At 46.5% G+C, this 24548-nt stretch overlaps 1 protein-coding gene across 4 annotated transcripts in view; it reads left to right on the top strand.

Moving 5' to 3' along the window:
* The window catches only part of LOC138497477 (ras-related protein Rab-10-like), a 445392-nt gene that overhangs the window by 83201 nt on the left and 337643 nt on the right, over positions 1-24548 (top strand). For all 4 annotated transcript variants that reach the window (XM_069620982.1, XM_069620981.1, XM_069620983.1 and 1 more), the window contains one exon: positions 23828-23888. In XM_069620982.1, coding sequence (XP_069477083.1) covers positions 23828-23888 — 61 coding nt within the window. The remainder of the gene's footprint in view (positions 1-23827; positions 23889-24548) is intronic.

Below are 24548 nucleotides of genomic sequence, written 5' to 3'. Positions count from 1 at the left end.
AAGCCCGACGACTAACAGTACTGTTTAGCCCGGTGACCAGTCTTGGGCAGAATGTATAGTGGTGATGAGGAGCGCCACAAAGGGATCTCTGGGCAGAGTTCAGTGCTCCACTTGGAGTTGGCGACCATATGGAACTGGTGAGAGAACTGAAGGCCTGCAACTAGAGAACTAAGCCCCACCAGAAAAGTGTGACATGCTGGCCTTATACCCCAGTAATGTACCACATATGAGAGCTTTGTTTTTGTGAACATCAGACAGTAGCTGAGCGCTCTTCCACCAACACGGAGGGCCGCACTGACTAGCTCTGTAAATTTGGGTGCTCTGGCTCCCTACACAACACAAGGCACAAACACCCTTCTGCAGAGAATGGAGTCAGAAGACCAAGGCCTTCAGATTTTTGAGAGGGAATTGGAACTCCCAAAATCACATATTTCAGCTTTCAGCTTTCAGCTTTACTCTTTGTTCTTCACTTCGTTTTGATTTCGATTTCGTTTGTAAAAATCATTAATTTGATTAAATCAACTAAATAAATAAATAAAAAAATCACATATTGCAAAACACAGGGCAAACTTTAAGGCTCTACGGATTTGCCTAGGAGCGCCAACCCGGAGGATCACATAGGCCTCTCCAACTATTTTATAGGACCTCATCCAATATGACAAGAGGCAGTGAAGGTTTGTCGCATCCATAGAAACCACTGCATAAGGATGCAGCGTCAAAATCTGACATCAGACTACTGCCAGAATCAATAAAGTAGGGGATGGGGTAGACCCGTTGGAGAATGAGCAACTGTTGAGCAATAGCCTCACAATGAAATAAGGTTCAAGCATGAAAGACCTTGAAAACAGAGAGGTTGAACATTCCCGTTGGGAGTGCAAAAGGATGGAGAGTCTGTATGGGCCCTTGAAGAAACTGTTAAGAAAATATTGTATATGCTCTTTCAGGATGACTGAGGGAAGGAGAATTCCTTTGACAGAATACGCAGTGGGGGAAGCTATGAACAATATTGGTGAAATATTGTACTCGGCTCTACAGATAAGGGGTTTATCGGCCACATTTATTCCCTAAAAATGGGCAACTACTCCCAAAAAATTTAAATAGGGTATAAACAAACTCCCATCCAAAAATAGGAAACAGACCTTTAGAATATTGCGCTCCCGCTTTCACCCTTACAGCTCCTTGGATATGTTTGGACCAGTAATGCACGTAGTACCACTGGTGGAAACTACTATTTTAACTGCCTGATTGGAAGAAGTAAACCTTTATCCTTTAATGTACATGAATAGCTAGGTGCAAAGAAATAAATATTTCAAAAGCATTTCCGTTTTTCAGTTAAAATATATTTTTACTCGCTTATAAAAGACTCTCATTGGGTATTGGAGTTACATTTCTACTCCCTAAAATATCATTTTACCCCAAACTTTCAAAAAAAGGGCATAAAATACTCCCACTTCCAAATATTATCTAGAGCACTGGTTGTTCTCCTTTTACTACTTTAGAGAGAAGGCGGAAATCCTTTCTAAAGCAAGGTTGAAAGGGTCTTTGAAGGGTCGAAGCTCCATATATTTGAAGACCTATTCTCACTAAAATTGCTTAAATTGATGGAGTACAAGCCGCTGGCAACATGGCTGAGAGAGCATAAAGGGGATTCCCTTTTTTGCTAATGTTTGCATATCTGTTAGAGGAGTACAGGATAGTATCCAAGGATGAAGCGGAATGAGCATGGGTTTATCTTAAATAGCTGTCCACTGATGACAGCTTGCCGCAGAGTCCAAAAGAGTATCATGCCGGAAGATAAACGAGGGATGCCAACCATAGAGGAAGGATTGGATGAACAGCTAGCCCAGAAAAATTAACCCCCCCACCCCCCACCGCCCCAGATAAAGCAGTCTACTTGGAGATTCTACATTTACCAAACAATTTTGTTTCTGTGAAAATACAGAAACCTGAAGGGCATAGCTTTAAAATCATACCACTGTTGTTTAGAACCCATGGTGGTTTCCTTGGCATATATCTCTCCTAAAGAAAGCAAATGTGTTTGGCAATTACTTAAGACACCAGTTATTGGTGGGGTACACATTTTGTGAGGACGACATTTTACATGGAGAGTTCACTGCCCATTTAGCCACTTGTAGATAAATGAAAAGGGGGGGGGGGTGAGTTGTACCAAAGCAAGGGTGGTCCCCAGGAAGCCCAAGTTGGTGGCCTTAGTAACTTCTTGCTGTCAGTCAATTAAGTATGTTTATTTCATATATTTTCCATAAAACAATACAATAAAAATAGTCATTACAAGTTTGAGATTTACAGGTCATAAATAAACAACTTTCCAAACAAATGTCTTTTTGCATCTAGGGCGTCTCTCGGTGTATACTTTATGCTCCAAACCAGGTGGGGTGGAAGCAGGGAAAGGGCGGTCGAGTAGGGGGGGGGATTTATTAAATGTGCACAAAATGATTCAAGTGATGGTTAATGATGCAAGAAAATGGGAATTAGACAATCAGTCTTTTGCGATAGTAGGGGACCATAAATTGCTCCCTTGGCTGACGCAAAAACTTAGATTTGACTATGGTGGCTGAGGGGATAAAATCGCTACACTGAACGTAAAGGGCCCCTGCGCTAAGTGAAAACTATTAGTGGTGGCTACAAGAAAGTTTAGACAGTGTTCGCGCAGGAAACAAGATACTGAATGGGTGAGGAACTCCACATACAAAGTCACCGAATTGGTGGGGAGTTTTGGGCATCGTTTCCGCACAAAATGGTGTCTGTGGGAATTATCCTACGACGTCTCTGGGGATGGAGGTGCTCCATGTCAAAATTGCCCTTCAGGGATGCTTTTTAGCAATCAAAGGACACTTAGAAGGCATACTGATGACACTATGCTCGCCATACAGCCCAACCAGGATCAGACAGACTTCTGTAAGGAGGCTTTGGATTTACTGATGGTCTGGAAAGGGGGCTTCTAACATTGGCAGGATTTTAACATGGTGGCAGACCCAGGAAAAGATTTGTGTTCACTCTGTAGAGGGGCGACCGGAGAAAGAGACATAGAGAAGAAGACTGGTTAACATACTACGGACAACAGTATTTCCTATTTGATATATAGAGGGAGGTTAACCCAGAGAAACAAGAATTCACCTTTTCGTCCTTAACCCATAAATCATGCATGGGAGTATAGACTGTCCTACTGGAGGCGGGCCAAGGGTTTAGGATTATAGAGGCTTCCATACAAACTGTGGTATGGTCCGATCTTGACATGGTCAAGACATCTTTTGGCCTTGGTCTGCGTGCCCGGGGGGGAAGGAAAATGGACCTGTAACGATACCCTATTGAAAGACCTGATCTTCAGGATGAAAATACTTGAGTATCAAGTCATTTTTACAACTGAATAACAGAGGAGAGGTATGGCTCAGCAGAGTCTTGGAAACGGCAAATGCCACATTTAGGGGACTACTTATAGCAGAGGAGGCATTTAGAAAACCGGAAAAATCCCTCCTTGAACATAACCTCAAAGACCTAAACCTAGAGGCCCAGATACAGGAGGCCCTGAAGGGATGGATCCCCTCATACAGGATATGTTAGATAAAAAGCAAGAACTAAGGAGTTTGTGGTCCTCTTATTTATATAAGCCGAACAATAATAATAGGACAAAGGGGATAACGGCCACACAATACTGGAAAATAGGTTGAGTTCAAAGAGCTGAACAGTCAGTTACCAAAATTAACATCTACTGTGGAAATGCAACCACTAGCCGATATGAAATTGCACAAAGATTTGGCTGGTGCTATAAATCACTGTACACAGAAAAGGGTAGGGCCCGAGCAGAAGAGCTGTCTTTAGTCTTCGATAACATCTCTTTGCCCAAATTGCCTCCCAAAAAGGTAGAAGGGCAAATTACCCAAACAGAAATCTGACGTGCAATAACTAAAATAAAATCCGGGACGGCTCCAGGGATGGATGGGTTCACCCCTGATTTCTATAACAGTTACATGAAGCCCTTGCCCCCTTTTTTGCAGAAACTATTCAAGTTTATATTAGAAAGTGGGGAGGCCCTGAAATCATTTGCCAGGGCAAGGGTGGTGGACATCCCCAAGGAAGGCAGGGAATATATATATATATATATATATATATATATATATATATATATATATATATATATATATATATATATATACATACACACATTACTCGCTGTAATCGTGTTTCTGATGCTTGTATCTGCTTAGATTCGCATGCTGTGTCATTTTTCTGACATGAGGTAGCATGAGGAGTAGCGGGAGTACAGAGTATCCAAGCAGATAAGATAGATAAGACTATAAGCATCCATGCACCTTCTCTCAGAGGGGAGGAAGGGCGGGCGCATGTGAATCTAAGCAGATACAAGCATCAGAAATACGATTACGGTAAGTAATGTGTCCCTTCTGAGGCTTGTAGAATCTGCTTAGATCACATGCTGTGCACAGATTAGCGAGCAGTGCTAGAAGAAGGTGGGATGTGAGAAGGGTCATGAGCGAACAAATATCTTAGAACCGCTTGTCCCACTTGAGTATCTGTCTTGGAATGAGTGTCAATGCAGTAGTGCTGAGTAAAGGTGTGAATAGAGCTCCATGTAGCTGCTTTGCAAATGGTGTCAAGGGGTACATTTGCAATGAAAGTCAGAGTGGCCCCAGTACCTCTTGTAGAGTGGGCCCTCAGCGTAAAAGGCAGTGTTTTATCTGAAAGGGAGTAGCACAGTTGGATACATCCGACTATCCATTTAGAGATGGCACCTTTAGAGATGCGATCTCCTTCTCTGTCTAGAGCTATGGAGATGAACAGTTGATCTGTCTTTCTTCGCGGTCTGGTCTTTTTTACGTAGTAGAGGACCGCTCTCCTCACATCTAGTGTGTGGAGTTTCACCTCCGCAGAGCTTTTGGGTTCTTGGAAGAAGGCTGGTAGCTCAATGGACTGGTTAACATGGAATTTTGAAATGAACTGAGGTGAAAACCTAGGGTGAGTGCGTAAAACCAGTTTATACTTATGTACATTAAAGAAAGGATCTTGCACTGACAGAGCTTGGATTTCACTGACCCTTCTTATGGATGTAATGGCTACTAAGAAGGCAGTTTTATAAGTGAGGTGTTTGAGACTAGCTTTATGCATGGGTTCAAAGGGAGGTTCATGAGTTTAGCAAGCACCACATTAAGGTCCCAACCTGGTGGTGGGTTAGAAATTGCAGGGTGGAGTGTCTTTACCCCTTCCATAAAGGCATTGACAACTGGCACTTTCCACCGTGACACCTTGTTATGGGAGGTGGTGTAGGCAGACAGTGCAGCCAGGTGTACTTTGAGTGAATTAAATACTAATCCTGCATCCAGTAGGTGGAGCACATAGGTGACAATATTGGAAGGAGTACAATCAATTGGGTTGATTTGTTTATTCTGGCACCAAATAACAAATATTTTCCACTTGTTATAGTAACAGTGCCTTGTGTTCGGTTTTCTTGACTCTTTTAAGATATCCATACATCTCTGGGGTAATTTGAGAAGGCCGAACTCTATGACTTCAGGAGCCATGCTCCCAAGTTCACCGAGTTGGGTTGAGGATGCACTGTTTGTCCTTCGTGCTGGGAGAGTAGGTTGTACCAGCACAGGAGTCTGATGGGGTCGCACACCGCCAGTCTGCATAGGTGTGGAAACCATGGTTGTCTCGCCCACATAGGAGCAATCTGGATGAGCGGCATCGATTCCCTGTGTATCTTGTTGACCACCTTCCACATCAGAGGGGTTGGTGGAAAAGCGTAGGCAAACATCCCGACCAGTTCATCCATAGAGCGTTCCCCTTGGAGCCTGGCTGGGGGAACCTGGATGTGAAGTCTGGGCATTGTCTGTTTTCGCCTATGGCGAATAGGTCTATAGTGGGGAAACCCCACTGAGAGAAGAGATCTTCTACGACTTCTTTGTGTAGTCGCCACTCATGTTCCTCTGGGAGGGGATCTCTGCTCAGAGCGTCCGATTGTGAATTGAGATCCCCTGGAACATGTTGGGATGACAGGTAAATCTTCCGCCTGAGTGCCCATTTCCATATTTTCTGGGCAAGCTTGGACAGATTTGGCAAACAAGTGCCCCCTTGTTTGTTTAAGTAAAACATTGCTGTCGTGCTGCCGGTTAGGATCTGCACTGACAGGTTGGATAGGAGGGGTTCGAATGCCCGAAGCGCTCTGAAGACTGCCAGAAGTTCTATCAGATTGATGTGGTTCTGAGCTCTGTGGTGAGGGTAGTGAGCTCCCCACCCTGCCAGGGAGGCGTCTGTTGTGACGACGGCTTGTATTTCTGGATCGTAAAAGATTCTCTCTTGTCCACCAGCGAAGACTCTGTGCTAGTGTTGGCGAAACGACCACTAGATCGTCCCACTGACCACTTGCCTGAGACCACAGTTTCGCCAACAATTCCTGCATGGGTCTCATGCGCAGGTGCGCGTGGGGAACCAGGTAAATGCAAGATGCCATCATGCCTAGTAAACGCATCGCTTTGCGCACCCTTATTTGGCGACTGGCCTGATATTGAGGAATTTGCAGCAACACATTTCTAATTCTTTCCTCTGATGGAAAGTCCATCCCCTCTTGGGTGTCTAGGATAGCTCCTAAGAACTGTTTTGAAGTGCTTGGCACTAGGCTTGATTTTTTTTCTCATTGATCGAGAAACCCAGTTGGAAGAGGTCAATTTTTCTTTGGATGTTTAGTCTGCAAATTAGGGGGGACTCCCCTGTAATGAGGCAGTCGTCCAGGTAAGGGTACACTGGGATTGCCTCCCTGCGCGCCGCCACCACCGCCAGTGCCTTGGTGAATACCCTTGGAGCTACCCTTCGAGGCTATTCCGAAGGGCAGCACCTTGAACTGGTAGTGCTGGCTGTCTATCTTGAAACGCAAGAATCCCCCTTTTTTAGTAGGGGGATTACCTCTTGGAGTGTAGTCATGCAGAATTTTTGTGGCTTGACATACTTGTTTGCAGGGCGCAAGTCTAATACTGGGCGCATCGTTAGATCTTTTTTTGTCACAAGGAAGTAGATTGAATAAATACCCTTGTTTACCTGGTTGCCCGGGACGAGTTCTGTTGTGTCCTTTGCAAGTAGAATGGCGATTGCCTCAAGGAGGATTTTCTGGTGCTCCAAGGAGTGTACTTTCTGTCTTGGAGGATGGTTGTGGGGGCGTTCTAGTAGCTCTATACAGTATCCCGCGGACACTGTGGACAGCAACGATCTGTCTGAAGTGATCCCTTCCCATGCGTGAGTGAACGTGGAAATGCTCCCCCCTACTGGGGATGCATGGGAAGGGACCAGGAGCGGAACGTCACTTTTTATTGGGTGGCGTACCACCTCTACCGGGGCTGCCTCTACCCCTAGTGCGGCCCCTGCGCTGACCTTTGGTGACACCCTGTGTTGCCTGGGACTAATTGTTGCCCCATGAGGTTCCCTGATTTTGATAGTAGTTGGAACCCCCCTGGGAGCTTGGGCTGCGAAAGCGACGAAAATGTTTATTTCCCCTCTGTCCTGAGGGCTTATTTGTCAGTTAGCCGAGAGATTTTAAGGTCTCGTATTCATCCTTAGACGTCTTTAGTGCCTCTTCCACTGCTTTTCCAAATAGAACGTTCGGCTCTACTGGCATGTCTATGAGCGTGGCTTGGGTCTCGGGCTTGATCCCAGACTGTCTTAGCCAAGCATGGCATTTTATTACTGTGCCTTCAGCTATCAATCTGCCAGCATTGTCTGCCACATCAAAATTTGTCTTAAGGATGCATCCAGACACAGACCTTCCGTCTGCTGCAATTTGGGCTAACTGACCCTTTAGTGGTTGACGTGCAGAGGCTACCAGAGCAGCTACCTATTCCCATTGAAGGCAGTTATAGTTTGCTAAAAGAGTGGTACTGTTAGCAATACGTGCCTGGTAGGCTGACGTGGAGGCACCTTTCCTACCTATAGCGTACATCCTTTTGCTCTCTTTATCGGGAGGTGTTTCGGAAGAAGCATGTGGTGTACCTGCCCTCTTTCTGGTAGTTGTTACTACGAGGGAGTCGAGTTTTAATTGCCCCCTAATGTACATGTGGTCAGAGGGTGCGGCGCAGAATAATTTTTCCACTCGTGGATTGACTGCACAAGTAAGATTAGGAGTTACCAGCGAGGGATCGATTCTGCGCTGGATGGATCTTAATATGGGGATAGCCTGGGAAATGGCTTTTCTGTCACCTAAGATTTCCTCTGCCAAATCTTTATCTTCTTCGGTACCTTGTGTGTGTATTTGGAAATGAGCTGCTGCTTTCGCCAGTACCTCATTAAGGAGTGGCTGATTATCAATCGGTGAGTCGTTCACCTGGGGGTCTTTTGGAATAGGAGAGTCGAGTTGTAGGCTTCTGCCTCATCTTCCTCCTCTTCCTGGTCCTCATCGTCCCCATAGTAAGAAACCCCTGTCTGGTCTTCCAGCATATGTTTTTCTGTCTCCTCGCCATATGACTCTGGATGGTAAGGTTCAATTAGCAAAGGGTCTGAAAACAACCCTGCACTGGAGCCTCAGAGCGTAGCCTTTTAGTACGGGGTTGAGAGGGCTTGGACCCCGAAGGGGCAGAGGTAGCTGGATTGCTGACATAGCTCTGGAAATAATTAGGGTCTTTCTCATAGAAGTCTGCCATAAATTATATTCTTCTCATTACCCTATCAATGTCCTCAGAATTCCATTGTCTTGAACTAGGAATGACTACAGGATTCTCATCCTCTTCCTCCATGCTCATATCCTGAGCAGTGGGAGGAACAATCTTTCCCTTGGTGACAGGGTCAGGGACCTTGGATTTTTCTAAAGATTTAGTGGCTTTTTGTTTTTCCTTTTGAACATGGTGTTCTGAGGGTTTTTTATTTTGTTTTTCCCCCTTCCCTTGACTAGAGGAATGTTTTTTTCCTGAACTTTTAGGGGTCTCTGAGGGCTTAGACGTCTGGCGTCGAGATTCGGAGGTGGCTTTCGACACATTGTGTCTAGGCTCGGAGGTGGTACGAGATTCGGAAGTCTTGGAAGAGGGGCGTTGAATCTCGGAAGTAGACATTGAACGTGCTACGGAATTGTCTTCTGTCGACCGGGCCTCAATGACTTTTGGTAATGTGGCACCTTTCCCAACCGTGGATGGTTGTTGTTTGTCATGAGGCGAACGTGACCGGGAATGCCCAGTGGACCGCTCTCTTGATGCCTTTCATTGCCGATCGCTCAACATGCTTGTCGAATCTCGGCTGGGGCTAATCTGCTTGGTGGAAGTGGTGTGTGTTGTGCTTATGCCGCCGGGTGTTGTCCCCATAACTGAACCGCCGATCAGTCCTCCGAGGTCAGGGGATTGCGCATATGTGTCTGATGTCACCCCTGTGCCGTCCGATAAGGCGGTGTTGCTGCCATCGCTGAAGGATCCCACGGCGTCCATGGCTTCTAGCTGCCTGGCGTAGTCGGCCCAGCACTTCGTCGAGCGGTCTTTTGAGTGTTTTGGGCTTGAAGAGCCTACAAGCTCTACAGGTATCCTCAGGATGGTCTCGTGGGAGACACAGGTTACATGTAATGTGTTTGTCTACCCAGGGAAACTTCCTGTTACACTTCGGGGAGAATTTAAAGGGAGTACTCTCCATATGTTACTAATTGGCAGCGGACGGGTATATGTAGGAAACGAGTGTATGACCACCCCCCTCTCTCCCTACTTGCACAGGGCCGAGGCCAGAGGCCTTCCGAGGCCCAAAGTCTGTCGTGGAGTCTCAACGGCTGATTTCCTCAATCTCGAATCACCAACGTCGATCTTCGGCGTAGAGTGGGAGAAACGGGGAAATATTGTAATAATATTGATAAATGGCTAAAGCCAAGGGAACTCTGCGATATGCTTCCGACAAGTATGGCGGAAAAAAACAATCTGAGGGTCCTACATGCGTGAGTGATGATGGGTACAGTGGACGTCACACTAGGGATTGTATTACTGGCACGCCCTAGTTCGACGCCCCTTTTCGAGTTTCGAAAAACATACTGTAATACTCTGCAGCTTCCACTAGATGTCGGCCTATGCACAGCATGTGATCTAAGCAGATTACACAAGCCTCAGATATATATATATATATAACATGGGCATTAAAATATTTGCAAGTATTCTAGTGAACAGACTCAGCTTGTCACTAATTAATCTCACCAACTCGGATCAAGTGGTATTGGTATGGGAAAGACGAGGAGTAAACACTATCTGTAAAAGGTTAGACTTAATATCACTGCAAAAGGAAATAGTGATGGGCACCCACTGTTGATATCTCTTGGTGCTGAAAAGGCTTTTGACAGTCAATTGGCAATTTCTGTTCCTGACACTTTAGAGAAGGGATTTCGCTGAAAAGTAAACCAGTGAGTTATAACAATCACAGTGAATGGAGTAAAATGTGAAGAATTTTACTTGGAAAGGGTAACCAAACGTGGATGATCGCTATCCTCATTCCTATTTGCTCCAAGCTATAGCTATTAGACAATAGGCCCTAATTAATGGTTTCCAGGTGGGAGACCAGACATATAAATTAGCCCTTTTTGCAGACAATATTTTAGCATACGTTTCAGACCCCCTGACCTCGATCCCCAAATTCCTCAACATTTTTTCGCTTTTAGAGCCTGATGATGCTTCAAAATAAATCTGCGTGAATCGGTAGACCTGCCTCTCAGCAATTGCACTCCAGAAAAAAGCAAGATACTTGTTCAATTTCATATAAAAATTCATATTCCTAAATCTTATCTAAGTGCTTATTCGATATTCACTACCCAGATTTGTGGGTGAAAATTAAGGGACCTAGCTCAGTGGTCAAAGCTATTACTGTCTGACTGCCTTTTTGTGGAATGACAAAAATCCCAAGGTTTCGTATCTGTGTCCCTCTCGAGTGTGGACAAGGAAGCAAGGTGGGGTTTGGGAATTCTGCACAAATGCTACAGAGGGATGCAGCTTGGTCATGGTGGACTATCTGAGAAAGAGCATACATAAACAGTGGGTGAACTTGAAAAATGTAATAATGGTCCCTGTACCACTGTGTGAATGGCTCTGGGTCTCTAATGGACTCCAGAGGAGAGGGAACAACCACCCAGTCATATAATGTTTGTGGGCTTTTTGGAGGAAAAGGAAGAACATGAAAGTGGCATTTACCTGGACCCCGCCCTCCATGCTCTCTTAGCCGCATCTGACCTCCACTGATTAGGAACTTAATCCAAGAACCACTTTGAATCCAAAGCTGGTATGGCACAGGCATTCCCAGTAGCTCAGTTATGAGACGAAACGAAGTTTATCAGTATTGAAAAGTTTAATCTGCAGATTAAAGGTATTGTCACTGATCCCAAATGAGTGCACAACTTAAACAGGATATTATTGCCTTTTAAACAAATCTTAGACAAGCAGACTGGTACAAAGGGACTGATATCTAATTAACACACGGCTCTACTTCAGAGAGGTGACCCTGTAAGCCCCAAAAGATCCAACTACATTCGGAAGAGAACCTTGAGGGCTTTCGGTGGAGCTGTGTGGGGCGGGAGGGGGGGGCTATGTCCAAGCATTGGAAAACATCTGTATCAATACAATATAAAATGCATAATTTTAAACTCCTACGCAAATGGCAATGGCCCTCTTTTAAACTGTCTGAAATGCTTGCCAATACCAGTCCACACTGTTGTAGGGAGTGTGGGGGCCATAGGCTCATATTGGCATATGTGGTGGGGCTTCCCGTTTGTTCAAGCTTAATTAAAGGGATCTTGGGCAGAATACAATAAATGGAGGGACTTGAAAGACACTTGTGCCCAATACTGAAACACTTGGGCATGGTGGAAGAGGGTGGCAGAATCAAAACCCCACCACATATGGCATGTAACTTGCTTCTTACTGCTAGGGTATGTCTAGTAATGCATTGGAAGCAGCCTCAACTTCCCACCCATCGAGAATGGGTGAGAAAGGCAAAGGAAACCCTTGACATGGAAAACCCAACTGCACTACTGTCAGGCCTCCTTACAAGGTTGCTGGTCCGGATACAACGGTACCGGTAAGTTTACCAGTATCGTCGTATCCTTTCCGGCAAACTCAGAGTTTTGCCGCGGGTGCCTTTCATTCCGCAAGGTCTGCCCACTGGAATGAAAGGCACCCGCGAGCACAGCAAGCCTGTAGCACCGGCAGGGCTACAGGCATCACCATTCCCATTGAGCCCTGTGGGGCTGAAATGGGAATGGGGATATACCGGCACCCGTGAAAGGGCAATTACCGGGTCTGGCGGGGCCGGAATACCCCGTTAATTGCCCATTTGCGGGTGCCGGAGCCGGTTGCGAGTTCGGAGGTAGCCTTGCCGGTTTTACCAGCAAGGCTACCTCCAACCTCGTAATGAGGCCAGTCTTGAAGGGATATGGAGCTAAACCCCCAGAAGAACAAGGTGGTACATGGCATAAAATGAACAGTGTCGCATAGCAATTTACTAGGCAATTCTGTGGGTTTGCTACATAAATTGACACTTGCATAACAAAGCTAGTTTAAAAAACATTTTTATTTAACAAATGCATTGTAGTGGCAACATTAAGAAGTGTTGCACGACAAATACATTTAGTGCATGTTCAGTGCCAACGCAGAGCATGGAAATATATAGTCAACCATACAAAAAATAACAAACGTGCAACTGTGTCTTTCCTACTGTTCCAAGCCCGCTATTTAACAAATTAAGTGTGAACGCTACAGACCATTTTTGGTACACACCCACAGCCACATTCATCAGGTGTTGGTGTGTTGAACCAAACTATGTAGTTAGTATGATCAGTCTGATGCGGACTTCCCATCCGAGGAGTCAACCATTGCCTGCGCCAGTGCGTTCCAAGACACGGCATCCATGCTATTCTCTCTCTATCTACACCACACTATGCCATACGGCAGTTTTTGCCATCGCACACCTCTGAAGGTCACCCCACCACGCTTCCACACTAGGGATCCCTGCTGACCTTCAAGCCATTAAGATCCTAAGCTTGGCCGGTTGCGCAAATTAGATCCTTCCATTTTTGAGAGGTGAGTTGTGCACGATCGCACGTGAATAACCCCAGCAGACAGTCCTCCGGAGGCCATTTGTGCATATTTATGCTGCCTTTGAACACCCTCGTCGTGATTTCCAAACAGAAACCCCCCCCTACCCCTAGCCCCCCCGTATCACCTGGCAGGACCAGAACATATGGATGATGTCAACCTCTACATCTGTGCACCTGGGACAGCTGTTTGTCTACAGCCTGAACTGAGAAATTCTGTGAGGGGTTATGTATGCCCTATGTGTGATGTATAGTTGTATGAGTTTAAACCTGGCGTTTCTGGATACTTTGTTCATGTAAAGGAGTACCTGTGTCCACTCAGTATCTGTGAATTCCCTGCATAGGTCGTTCTCCGACTTAGCCTTTACTCTGACATAAAATGTTTATTCAGGAACAACTCGTAAAATCTGGAGACCACGTGGCCATCTTCCAACATGTTGTACATTGTCGCCAGAACTGGGTTGCCCTCTGTTAGTTTGAGGTTCAGGCCATCTATTCTCTAAAACCTGCATCAGACTCATGTACAGTAGAAACTGACCCTTATGTATGCCAGACCGCTCTACGAGTTTAGCAACACAGTTGGCCTACCCTCCTGGAGCAAATCTTCCAAAGTAGCTGCCCACTGACTTCCCAGCATTTCCTAATGCACTGCGCCCAGCTAGGTCATTCAGTTAACAACGGAACCAGGGGTATGTTTGGAGAGTATGGGTCTGCCACACCCATAAGCTTCCAAACTCTGCACCACAGCATCTTGCCCAGTGTCAGGAGGAGCGTCTTGCCCAGTGTCAGGATGTGAAGCACTTGGGTAAGTTGAACCTCCTGCACCCACAGCGCCTCTTTCTGGTAAAATTACCAGACTGAGGGCTCCAAAAGTGCTGTGTCCGTGACGGCTCATCGGCCAGCCATCCCCTTAAAATTGTAGTTGGGCAGCAAGATAATCGAGGCCTACGAGGGGAACCCTAATCCCTCCCTTCTCATAGGCCATCCTGTTCCTGCCTCCACCCCACAAGAAAACCCTGAATATGTAGTCCAGCCCAGTAAAAATCCTCCTGGTTGTAGCAAAAGAAACATTTACAAAGTGGTAAAGGAGGAGAGGGAGAAGCATCATTTTCAGGACAGCTGCGCTACCCATCATCGACAGAGGGAGCTTCTCCCAGAAATCAATGGATTACACCACCCTGTCAAGAGCCGATAGCGTGTTGTGTTCATTTGAGTCCCTGAAGTTGTGCCAAATGTTAACCCCCCAGATAGCTAACGGTGTTAATAGACAATTTCAATTCCAAACTGGGAAGTTGCCCACAACTCGGCCCCTTCAAGCCTGCAAGTGGGAACAAGCTTGATTTGTCATGGCTGATAGTAATGCCTGAGAGCTCTGGAAATCAGCCCAGAATGTCCAACATGTATTATAATTTAACCTCAGGGTGCCGCACATAGAGTAGCTTGTTGTCGGCATACATGGATACCATGTGCGTTACTCCATCTGGGAGGATGCCAGCATAAGCATATTTTGACTTTAGGAACGCTGCAAGTGCGCAACAGCGGGCATCCCCGTTTAGTGCCTGACAGTTTTAACTCTAGCCATTGGTTTAGTGTAGACCAGCTTCACCCATTTAACAAAAGCTCATTCAAATGCCGAACTAAAGTAAGGTGGCATACAGTCATTCCCATCTGACAGAATCAAACGCCTTTATGGCATCTAACCTAGCCACTGCATAGGGTTCATCAAGGGGCATGGTCCTGTCAATAATATAGTGCAACCTCTGCAGATTGTTGGAGGTATTCCTACCTGGGACAAAGCCAGTCTGGTTTGGGTGTATCAAGGTGTTGATCACAGTTTTTACTCTGTTTTGCGAGTAGGGCCATAGGGTTTTTGCAATCCTGATTTACTATTGACAATGGTCTGTTAGAACCACAATCCAGCATGGGTTTATTGGGCTTAAGCACATGGAAAATTATAGACTCCCTCATGCTAGAGGAAATTGAGCCCACCTCATAAACATTTCGAGAAGTCTAGGTGCTAAGTCTAGGTGCTAATTCTTCCACAAATACTTTATAGAATTCACCTGGTAACCCGTCTGCTCCAGGAACATTGCCCAAAGGCAATGACATGAGGGTGGACTTCAATTCTTCCACTGTCAGTGGAGCATCGAGGGCATTAGCCGACTTCCTATCTAGGTGAGGTAATTCAGTCAGGGAAAATGGCTCATTCAGATCTCTTTTACAGCTGTCGCTATCCACAGAGTACAGGGAGCTATAGTATCTAAAGAAGGTGTCATTGATCTCACTCTGAGCTCGCCAAAAGACACTGCACTCATTGTTTATGGCGTTTTATCATTTCCCTCTTGTCCTCTCGTTGGCATAGCAATGCCAACAACCTCCCAGGTTTATCTCTGTATATTTGGCTTTGTCAAACTTGCCTATCCTGTCCCAGTCAGCAATGCATTTCTGTTGCAGCGCCATGATGTATTTGACTACTGCCCCCACATGCATATTGCTGCGTTCTGCAGCCTCCATTTCCGTTTCGATCTCAGAGAGAGTGTGCATTAGATCTTTCCGAACACCCCCCATTTTGCCTATTGCTGCTCCTCTTATAACTGTTTTAAAAGCTTCCCACAGAGCTCTCGACCCAGCCACTGTTTTTTTCAAAATTACCCATTATTGTGTCTCAAATATTCCCTAAATAATTTGTCGTGTATAGCTTCCTCCCTCAATCTCCACGTGGGAATTAATGGTCTAACGGATATTCTCTGCTATGTGGCCAGGAGCGGTGTGTGGTCTGAAAGTACTCTGGCCTTATACTCTGCCTTAATAAATTCACCCATATTTTCATCTCCTGTGAACACATAGTCATTGCAGGTGTGTACCGTGTGTGAGGTGTAGAATAATGTGAATATCCGCAGGTGTCTCCATATATGGACCTCCAGACGTCAACCAACCAGAGGTGCTGTCGCGAATTGTTCAGGGTTTTGGAGGGCACGGCAGGTCTTCTATACTTAGTTTCAGATCTAGCTATGGTGGGATTAAGTGTACAATTGAAGTCCCCGCCCCATATCCACAGGCTTTCCTTCTAGGGGGATAATCTCGTTACAAAGAATTTTAAAAAGTAGAGGCATTGTGATTGGGTGCGTAAGTACTAATTATGCATACTTTTTTAGTTTTGAGGTATCCATGAACCAGCACTATGCTGCCTTCCTCTTTTTTGGTGTGCAGTAAATTAAAGGGAGCACACTGCGCTATTGATATGAGTACAACTCTGGCGTATGCAGAGTAGGTAGAGCCGAAGGTCTTTCCTCAGCAGTGAGGTGCGTTTCCTGTAACATAGCAACCTTAACCTTATTTCTGCACAGGTAAACCAGCACTCTTGTGTGATCAAACTATTGAGAACATGCACATTCCTTGTGACTACCCTTACACTGTTAGCCATAAGTAGCAGGTTACATCTGAGGAATTTCCTCGCCGCATCAACCCAAGAGTAGGTAGCCGTTTCCCAAATGGGCCCAGGGGTATACTCTAAGTAATGGACAATGCCAGTGCTATAACAGCGATTGGCAAAGCATCATTGCCAGAGCTCAGAGGGCAGAAAAGGCAAATGACACAACAAACCGAACCAGAAAAAAGGAGAATAAAGGAAAGAAGAGAGGAAAGAACATTATCTCAAACTGCATAACAGTACCCCAATAGAAAATAGCATATTCAGGCTCGGCCGCTTCTCCTGCACACCTTCCAACTATCTCCTCCCAAGCGGCGAGCAGCAGTAGACGCCTCCAAACTGGTGTCAAAAAGTCGGCTACTGTAGTGGTGCGACAGCAGCAGCAGCGGTCAGTCAGCCAGATGTCGTCAGCAGATTAGACTATGTGAGAACTCCTGTCTCCTGCTATCCGCAAATCTGCTGATGCCGTTTCCAACATCTTGCCAGTAATGACATCAATCCCAACGATGTAGCGTGTCTACTCGATCATTCTGCCTCGTAGGGAGCGGAGCAATTCCTTTTTGAGTCCATCCAGTTATGCGCCTCGATTGTGTCCTCAAAGAAAAAAGTCTTGCCGTTGTACAGCACCTTAAGCTTGGCAAGATATATCCGCATGTACCATAGGTTCGCCTTTTGCAGTCATTCCTTGGTGCGGTTAAACATAGCTCTTCATTTTTGTACCTGCAGCTTGTATTCAGGGAAGATGTGGAGTTTCGGGGTGGCCCTTTCAGACACCCCGGCCCTGCCAAACGCAAGTATTCATTCTCTATCCGTATAGTTCAGGATGCGCGCTATCAGTGGTCTCGATGGGCCCCTCGTGGCGGGGGGTTATCTCTTGGTATGGGATCTGTCTGCACGCACCACCCCACAGCCCTACGAGAGGGGGCTGTGGCCCTCCTCCTGTAGTAATAAGTTCTGAACATATGTTGTGGGGTCGCCTCCCTCCACACCCTCTGGTAGGCCCAGGATCCGGATGTTGTTCCTCCTGGCTCTACTTTCTGAGTCTTATGCATGGCGTTTCAGGGCCTTGACCCTTTCTGACAGTTCACGTACCACTGACTGTGCACTTGCTATGTTAGTCGTGTTCCCTCATACTCTGTTTTCCAGGCATGGTATGGAGGATGAAGCACCCATGCTGGCCGCAGTTTTCAAGGGGCCGTGAACAAGGCTGAGCTGGAGATGCAAACTCCCACTGTGTGGCCATGCAGGTGGTTCCCAGGCCCACACAGGGAGGTGTAGCACTGTGATGTAAGCAGGTCAGCAGTGCTGCTCTCGTCTGTAGTGTAGTGAAATCGTCTGCTGCTAAAGCGCAAAGAGATGTGGCCCAAGCAAGGCGCAGTCCTCCCCCAAGGTCACTGCCAAGTGTAAGAGCATTGTAGTTGAAATAGGTGCCAACTAGGAAGTTAACCAGCGCCCATTAAATGTGGCAGTGCAGCACTGTGTATCTGACACCCTGCTGCAGGTCCCAAGAACAATCACCCAATAGGACACTGCTCCCACAGCTTTCATGAAGGGGCGCATCCAAGAAGAGAGACATACATTCTGCCAGCAGTGTTCAAAAGGGTGTATCCAAAATACTGCCAGTGTTCTAACAACTCCCCATCAAAGTCTATCTGAGCGCCAGCTCGCTGTTAGTTCAATAATCCATACAAAGTTCCCTCAGCCAGGGGGAGCCAACTCCGCCATTCGATGCCTGCTCACCTCCTTCCAGGGGACGATGTCCTCATGCATGCACATCTGTCCTCGCCCAGGGCAGTGCGTCCACAGTAGCAGCACACACAGGACCGTGAGCACCCACACACCCAGTTCGTCAGGCACTGAACTGCTCTCAATCATCCAGCAGCTCTCCGGCAGCTCCCCCAGATCCGCATAAGCAGGTTCCGGCCACCCAATAGAACTTGTCTGTCTGCCGCACAAAGATAACAATGTGGGAGGATGGCAAGTCCACAGCACCCATTGGGGACGATGCCTGCAAAGCACTCTGCGTATGGTACGACACTCTACACTGCTCCAGCAGCCCTACTCGGCATCCCCAAGGGAGGCAGGCATCATCTTTAAATACAGTCTCTGCAGTTTTAAATCCATCTGTGTGTCCTGTGTCTCGCAGCAAGATGTTGGTTCCCCAGCGGAAATGTTCTGCAGCTATTCCGATGCTCAAATCTAGTTGAGGAATTAAGTTTGCCAACATCAAAGATCGGATCCAGCAGGGGCTCGCAGAGGTTGCTGCCTCACTGAATGGAAGCTAGCCACACCCCCATTTGTTAGCAAGGCTTGTTATTTAAGTTACCCTGCTCAGTGAAAGCACAACTCCCCCTGCATGAGTTCTCCGCTGCAAGTTTAAAGGGGCTAATGGAAAGAGAAAGAGTGCAGCAGTAAGTATCCGCTTAGTGCCAAAGGCATGTGTGGGAGTGCTAAACAAGATTATTTTTTCTTTAAAATAATTGCAAACCAAAAGCAATCAGTCTGATACTTTTATCAGGCTAACTATACACTGTCTAGCAAGGGCCATTATGTGTAAGCTTTATTTTATTTTAAAGACAATCATGCAATTCCATTCCTAAAATTGTTGACATAATGCACAATTAAAATATTGCTACTGTAAAACAATGTATTGTCTCCATGCTTCACATTAAAATGTAGATTAGTGTATCTAAATCTCATAGGACCTCATGAGTCCGGTGGTATTCCGGTGCAATTTCCCCTGAGCGGAATTAGCATTACTGCTGGGTTGTGCAGCGGTATCAGCGCAGCATACAAACTGGTGTGAACGTGCACCCTACTCTGGCGGTAACACTATTGCCGCGTGGCCAAAACTGCACCGAAATAGTGGTTTCTGCCAAATTATCAGCACTTAATAGCACTGCCACTGATGATCCTGGTACTATTAGCGCCGCTGGAAATTGCGTCACCTCCGGAACTGTAAGCATGACGGCGGCCATCTTGAAAAACTCAATCCATCCAGAATCTCCCTCTTCCTACAGCCACCCAGACCTGGAAACAAGCAAAAATGTCACAGCAGAGGACCAAGGGCAAGGTACCCCTACACCGACATGAGGGCAGCTAGCCAATCATTGTCCACCACATCGCAACACTGCTGGCTGCACAGCAGTGCCCCATAAAGCCATGCCAGTGCAATAGAGGAAGCCACCACACCCACTCCCACAAGGTGTGTGCCACCTGGGGTGGGGGGGTTGAGGGGACAGGAAGGACATCGAGCATGACAGCTATACATCAGCTACACCAGCTTGGACACCCTGCCTTCCCCACACACAGGCCAAAGGCCAACTGTCCATGTGCCACTCACACATTGCTGTAACCATTCCCACAATGCTGTGCCACATATAATCTCTCCTGACCAACCATGCCCATCTGCCCAAATGTGTGGGGTCCCACTCTATGCTATATCAAACGTGTTTTGCATGCCAACACACGTGGGAAAACCCTACCTGACAAAAGTGCATATGTCCCCTACAGGCACTCGCGCATCAGCAGAGGCTTCGGAGCAGGACGTGAGGGGGCACCTCCAGGCCCTCGAGGTCTGCCACCACCACCCCTCAAAGGTGCAAACAGGCTACGTCTAGGTGGATGGACTGCTATGAGACGCCACGACCCAGCAAGGCCAAGCCCACAGCAGCACCACAGGCCACCAGGAGCACCCCAAAGCCCACTACACCCACTACCGCAGCTGCAGTGACTGACACAGAGGGCACAACTCCAGGCAGGGCAACTGTGGAGACACAGGGGGACATCAGTCCAGTGTCACTGCCTGCAGAAGGGCCACAAACCCCCTAAAGCCCTCACTGCTGCCAGCGTGCACACATACACCTGAGCCGGACATCGCCACGCAATCTGATGGCTCCCCGGCCGACAGCCCAGAGCCAGTGCACAGCCCCCCTCCCATCCAGAACACACCACCAAGGAACACTGTTCTTCTGAGGCTTCAGGAGATGGAGAGGCGACAGAGGGAGATGGAGGCAATTTGGCAAACCTATTTTGAACACCTGCAGGCGATCCGTGGCTGCCTGCAAGGGGCCACCTGCAGGATTGTGCGGGCCATGACAATGAACCGGATGGAGGCAGTTGCCTGTACTGCCACCCTGACTGTGTATGGGCAGAGGGTCTGGGAGTTGTCAGAAGGGCTCTTGGCACTTGCAGAGGCCATCTGCCAGAGGACGGAGATCACACTCCAGCACATCCAGGGGCCGGGCTCGATAGCCTCCAGTTCAACAACACCCAATGAGGAGTCGCAACAGAGTACGCCCAGGCTCCTGTCACAGTGCCATTTGTGCTCAAGATCACGGAGGGCTGGCATGTAGGGGTGAGGGGTGGGGGTCGAGGCCACGGATGTAAATAACATTGAGACATGTTCTGCCCTGAGTGGCCATGCTGGACAGTTGGTTGTGGTTGGGGGGCTAGTGTCCTGGGGAGTTGGTGGTGGGGATGGGGTATAGTTGGGGCACATCATTCCATTAAAACTGATGAACTTCATCAATGCAAGGACATTCCTGGTTGTGTCAATGTCTTGTTTAATAGAGGTGAGTGTCACACAGTCGTGCATGACTTGTGCCATGTGAATGTGTCTCTGGCAATGTGTGCATTTGCCGCTGCCACAGACACTGCATCCTCTGGGGTGGCATGTACGTGTCGAGGGGTAATGGTACATTTCTCTACAGGCAGATAATGTCAGCATGGCACATACAAGCACAATTCTACCCACCTTCTCTGGAGTGTACATCAGATCTCCACCGGTATGCTCGAGGCAGCAGAAATGTGCCCTCAAGGAACGCTCTATGCACGCACAGGTCCTGCTGTGAGCATGGTTGTAGGCAATATCCTGCAGTGTTTGTGGATCACGCCCAGTGGTCATTAGTCGGGACAGCTGCGGGTATCTGGAGTCACCTGCATGGGGGAGGCACAACCATTAGTCACAGTGCAATGTGTCAGGGTGTCCTTACACAGTATCAGGGCAATAGACATCATGTGCATACATATGGGGCTTCATTTCGTGGCATGTGTCTGTACAATGTCTGTGCATGCTGTGTCACTCGTACCATGCATTATCTTTGCTTCACATGCACCGTGTTCACTTGCAGCAGATGTTACGTAAGGTGCCTATTGGTCTCATATGCAACTGTATTGTATATGGTGGCTGTATTGTAGCAGTGTATTTCTCCCGTGCATGTGGCATGCTGGAAGTGTTTTTGGGCCAAGAGAGGTGACAATTAGTTGTGCTTTGTGATTAGTTTGAAAGATAAGCCCTTCATCTTATTTGCATCACTCAGCTACAGTTCTGAGAATGTGTATTCACTAGCAGTGACTTTAAGGACAAGTTGAATCATCAGTAATTAATATATGTTGTGATGGCACAAACACTGTTATCTGGAGTTGCAATTAACTCATTTGTAAACACTTGTATATCAGTGCATGATTTATTTATTTTTCCAGTCCCGCCCCCACCCAATAACTTGTATACCTTACTCGACACGAAAGCACTTATAGTTTTTGGGGGGGATGTGGCAGCAGGACTATACACTTCTTGGCACTGAAATATGCAAGAGGTCAAAGCTCTGTCACAGTCCATTGTACAGCAGTGAAGCGCTTGCTTTGCATGTAAAAGGATCATCACTTTAGTAAGTTTAGACCTTTTTTCTCAGCCTTCCTTGCTTTGGAGTTTCCTGACACATTTGGGGCCTCAGGGTTTTTTTGGGGTCAAACCCACGAGTCGTGGGTCCGCTGATGGCTCTGTGAAAGTGAGATGGCTGCAGACTACAGTAGTCCACTTGGCCCAATTCTCTGCCTGCTACACCATCCACCCTGCATAGTCTCTTACTTTCTTTCCTCTTGCAAAATGAATACACAAAACTAAATGGATGTTTGTGCAAAGTAGTGATTAATAGTTCCATTCAGTACCATAAACTGTAGGTTGCCTCCAGAGATTACTTTGCTATATGATTATTATTGCATTATATATATATGCACGTGCATGAGAGAGCTGTTTTCAGAGCCTTTTTATCATATCTATGTATTTGTGTTCACTTATGCAGCCACCGTTTACATGCACTCATCCAGGTCTTTTCACCCACTTGCATAATCGAGTAGATTTTATGACGGATCGAGTGCCATTTGCAGAAGATGTCTGAAACTTTTAATTTGGAGTAAATGTCAAATAAGTTTCACTCTGCATGGCTGGCCTTTCTGTGGCTGCAGTGTGCCAAACATAAAGTGGGTTTGTGGTGACATGCACCATTTTACAGAAAGCGCATGTCATCCGTTGCCATGGGTGGAGTGCATTTCTCTTAGGTCGAGTAGGTAAACTTGACCGGCAGGTCTAAACAAATTTTAAAGAATTTGCAAGTCTTGACTCATATCAACAATTTCTTACTTCAGCAGTATACAAAACTGCTATATTATTGCTAATGATATGCATAAATAAATAACTTCTGGTGACATTACAAATATTAGTACAGCATTGCCAATCAAATGTGTTTGTTTGCTAATCAAGCAATTAGCAAACTCTGCTAATCAATTTTTGAAAACGAATTCAGGCCTTGGTGGTAGGTAAGTGCTGCAGTACTGCCATTGCAGGAAGAAGAAAGGAACACAGTTGGCTTATATTGCCATTGGGGCTCGCGAACATTTCAGCGTACTACCAGTAGTTTGTGCCCTTATTCTGAGGAACCTGACTGGTCAAAAGGCAGTAAATGTTCTCCTCAGGAAACTAATGAAGGATAATGCAACTTGAAAAAATACACTGGAAATCCAGTTTCAATAGCTTCTCTTTGACCCAGGATGGCACTGTAATTTTTCTGATGACGGTGGACATTTTGCAACCTGTTTTCTAGTTTAATGACAGCTCTTGCTGAGCACATCTCCACATGTCGGAAGGGGAAAAAATGAAAACTATCCGCACCACCGGGAAATCCCAGGGTGCGAATAGCTTTCAAATGGGATTTAACGGTCCCCCAGTCCGAGCTTTGTAGGCCTGAGTGACAATGGTTCAATGTCATTGAAGTGAAGGGTGGGCATCTGTAAAACTACGGTCTGGGCAATAAAATAATATTCACATAGCGGAAATATGAAATACATTTTTGAAGATGGGCAAGAAATGTCACTTTGAAAATTAACTGCGCTAAGTAACAACTATTTTATATGGCTTGTTTTTTTGCTCTTTAATAATTGAAATAAGCAGCTGCCATTGTTTCATTACTTTTAGTTTCATAAAATATCTATATTTCAAAAATCACATATGCACTTTAAAGGCCTGTTTGTAGGAATACAAAACTGTCTGGTTATTTCTTTTCTAGGTATTGATTTTAAAGTGAAAACAATCACAATAGAAGAAACAACAATGAAACTTCAAATTTGGTAAGTCATTCTATGCAAGATTAGTTATGTTCACTGACCGTTATTGTTTTGATATTTTTCAATTGTGTAATTAACTTTCTTTGAGCTTCTTGATTCTGTATTCCTAGTGGTGATACTGAGGTTAGGTGAGATTCCTGCATGGTTATGATAGTTGATTTACTGAGTGTATACAGCAAGAGGAAGTGTAGTGTACGCTTCGACTGAAGAGTTATGTGACCGGGTCAGGGACCTAACCCTATCAAGGGGGATGGGGGATGCCTCTCAATCTGGGGAACGAGACCTACCATGGTGTCAGAGGCAGGATGACTGAGTTGGAGGGCCCCAGTGGCTGTACCCTCCAAATGTGCCTAATTGGAGAGAGAGAGAGACACAGACACCCCGGACCCGCCACCAGCACAACGTGAGGTCTGCACTAGCAGAGAAGAGAATTCTCCGACACAGAAGGTGAGGATGTTGGTCATCATGTTTGTGCCGAACCGTCCGCCAGAAACGCCTGCGGACCCAAGCTGGAAAAGGGGTCAGAGCATCCGGAAAACATTTTGAAACTTCTAACTTGCAAAGCCCAACCCAAAAGACAGAGACAGACAGAACTGGGCAATCATTTGAGCCCAGTAACCAATGGTAGTGGGAGGAGTTCACCGAACATGGCAAGAGGCCTTA

The sequence above is a fragment of the Ambystoma mexicanum genome, chromosome 5q (genome assembly GCF_040938575.1).
Source record: "Ambystoma mexicanum isolate Mex_15411 chromosome 5q, UKY_AmexF1_1, whole genome shotgun sequence".
Lineage (NCBI taxonomy): Eukaryota > Metazoa > Chordata > Amphibia > Caudata > Ambystomatidae > Ambystoma > Ambystoma mexicanum.
Note: the sequence above shows the minus strand (reverse complement) of the source record. Positions and strands in the feature narration are given on the sequence as shown.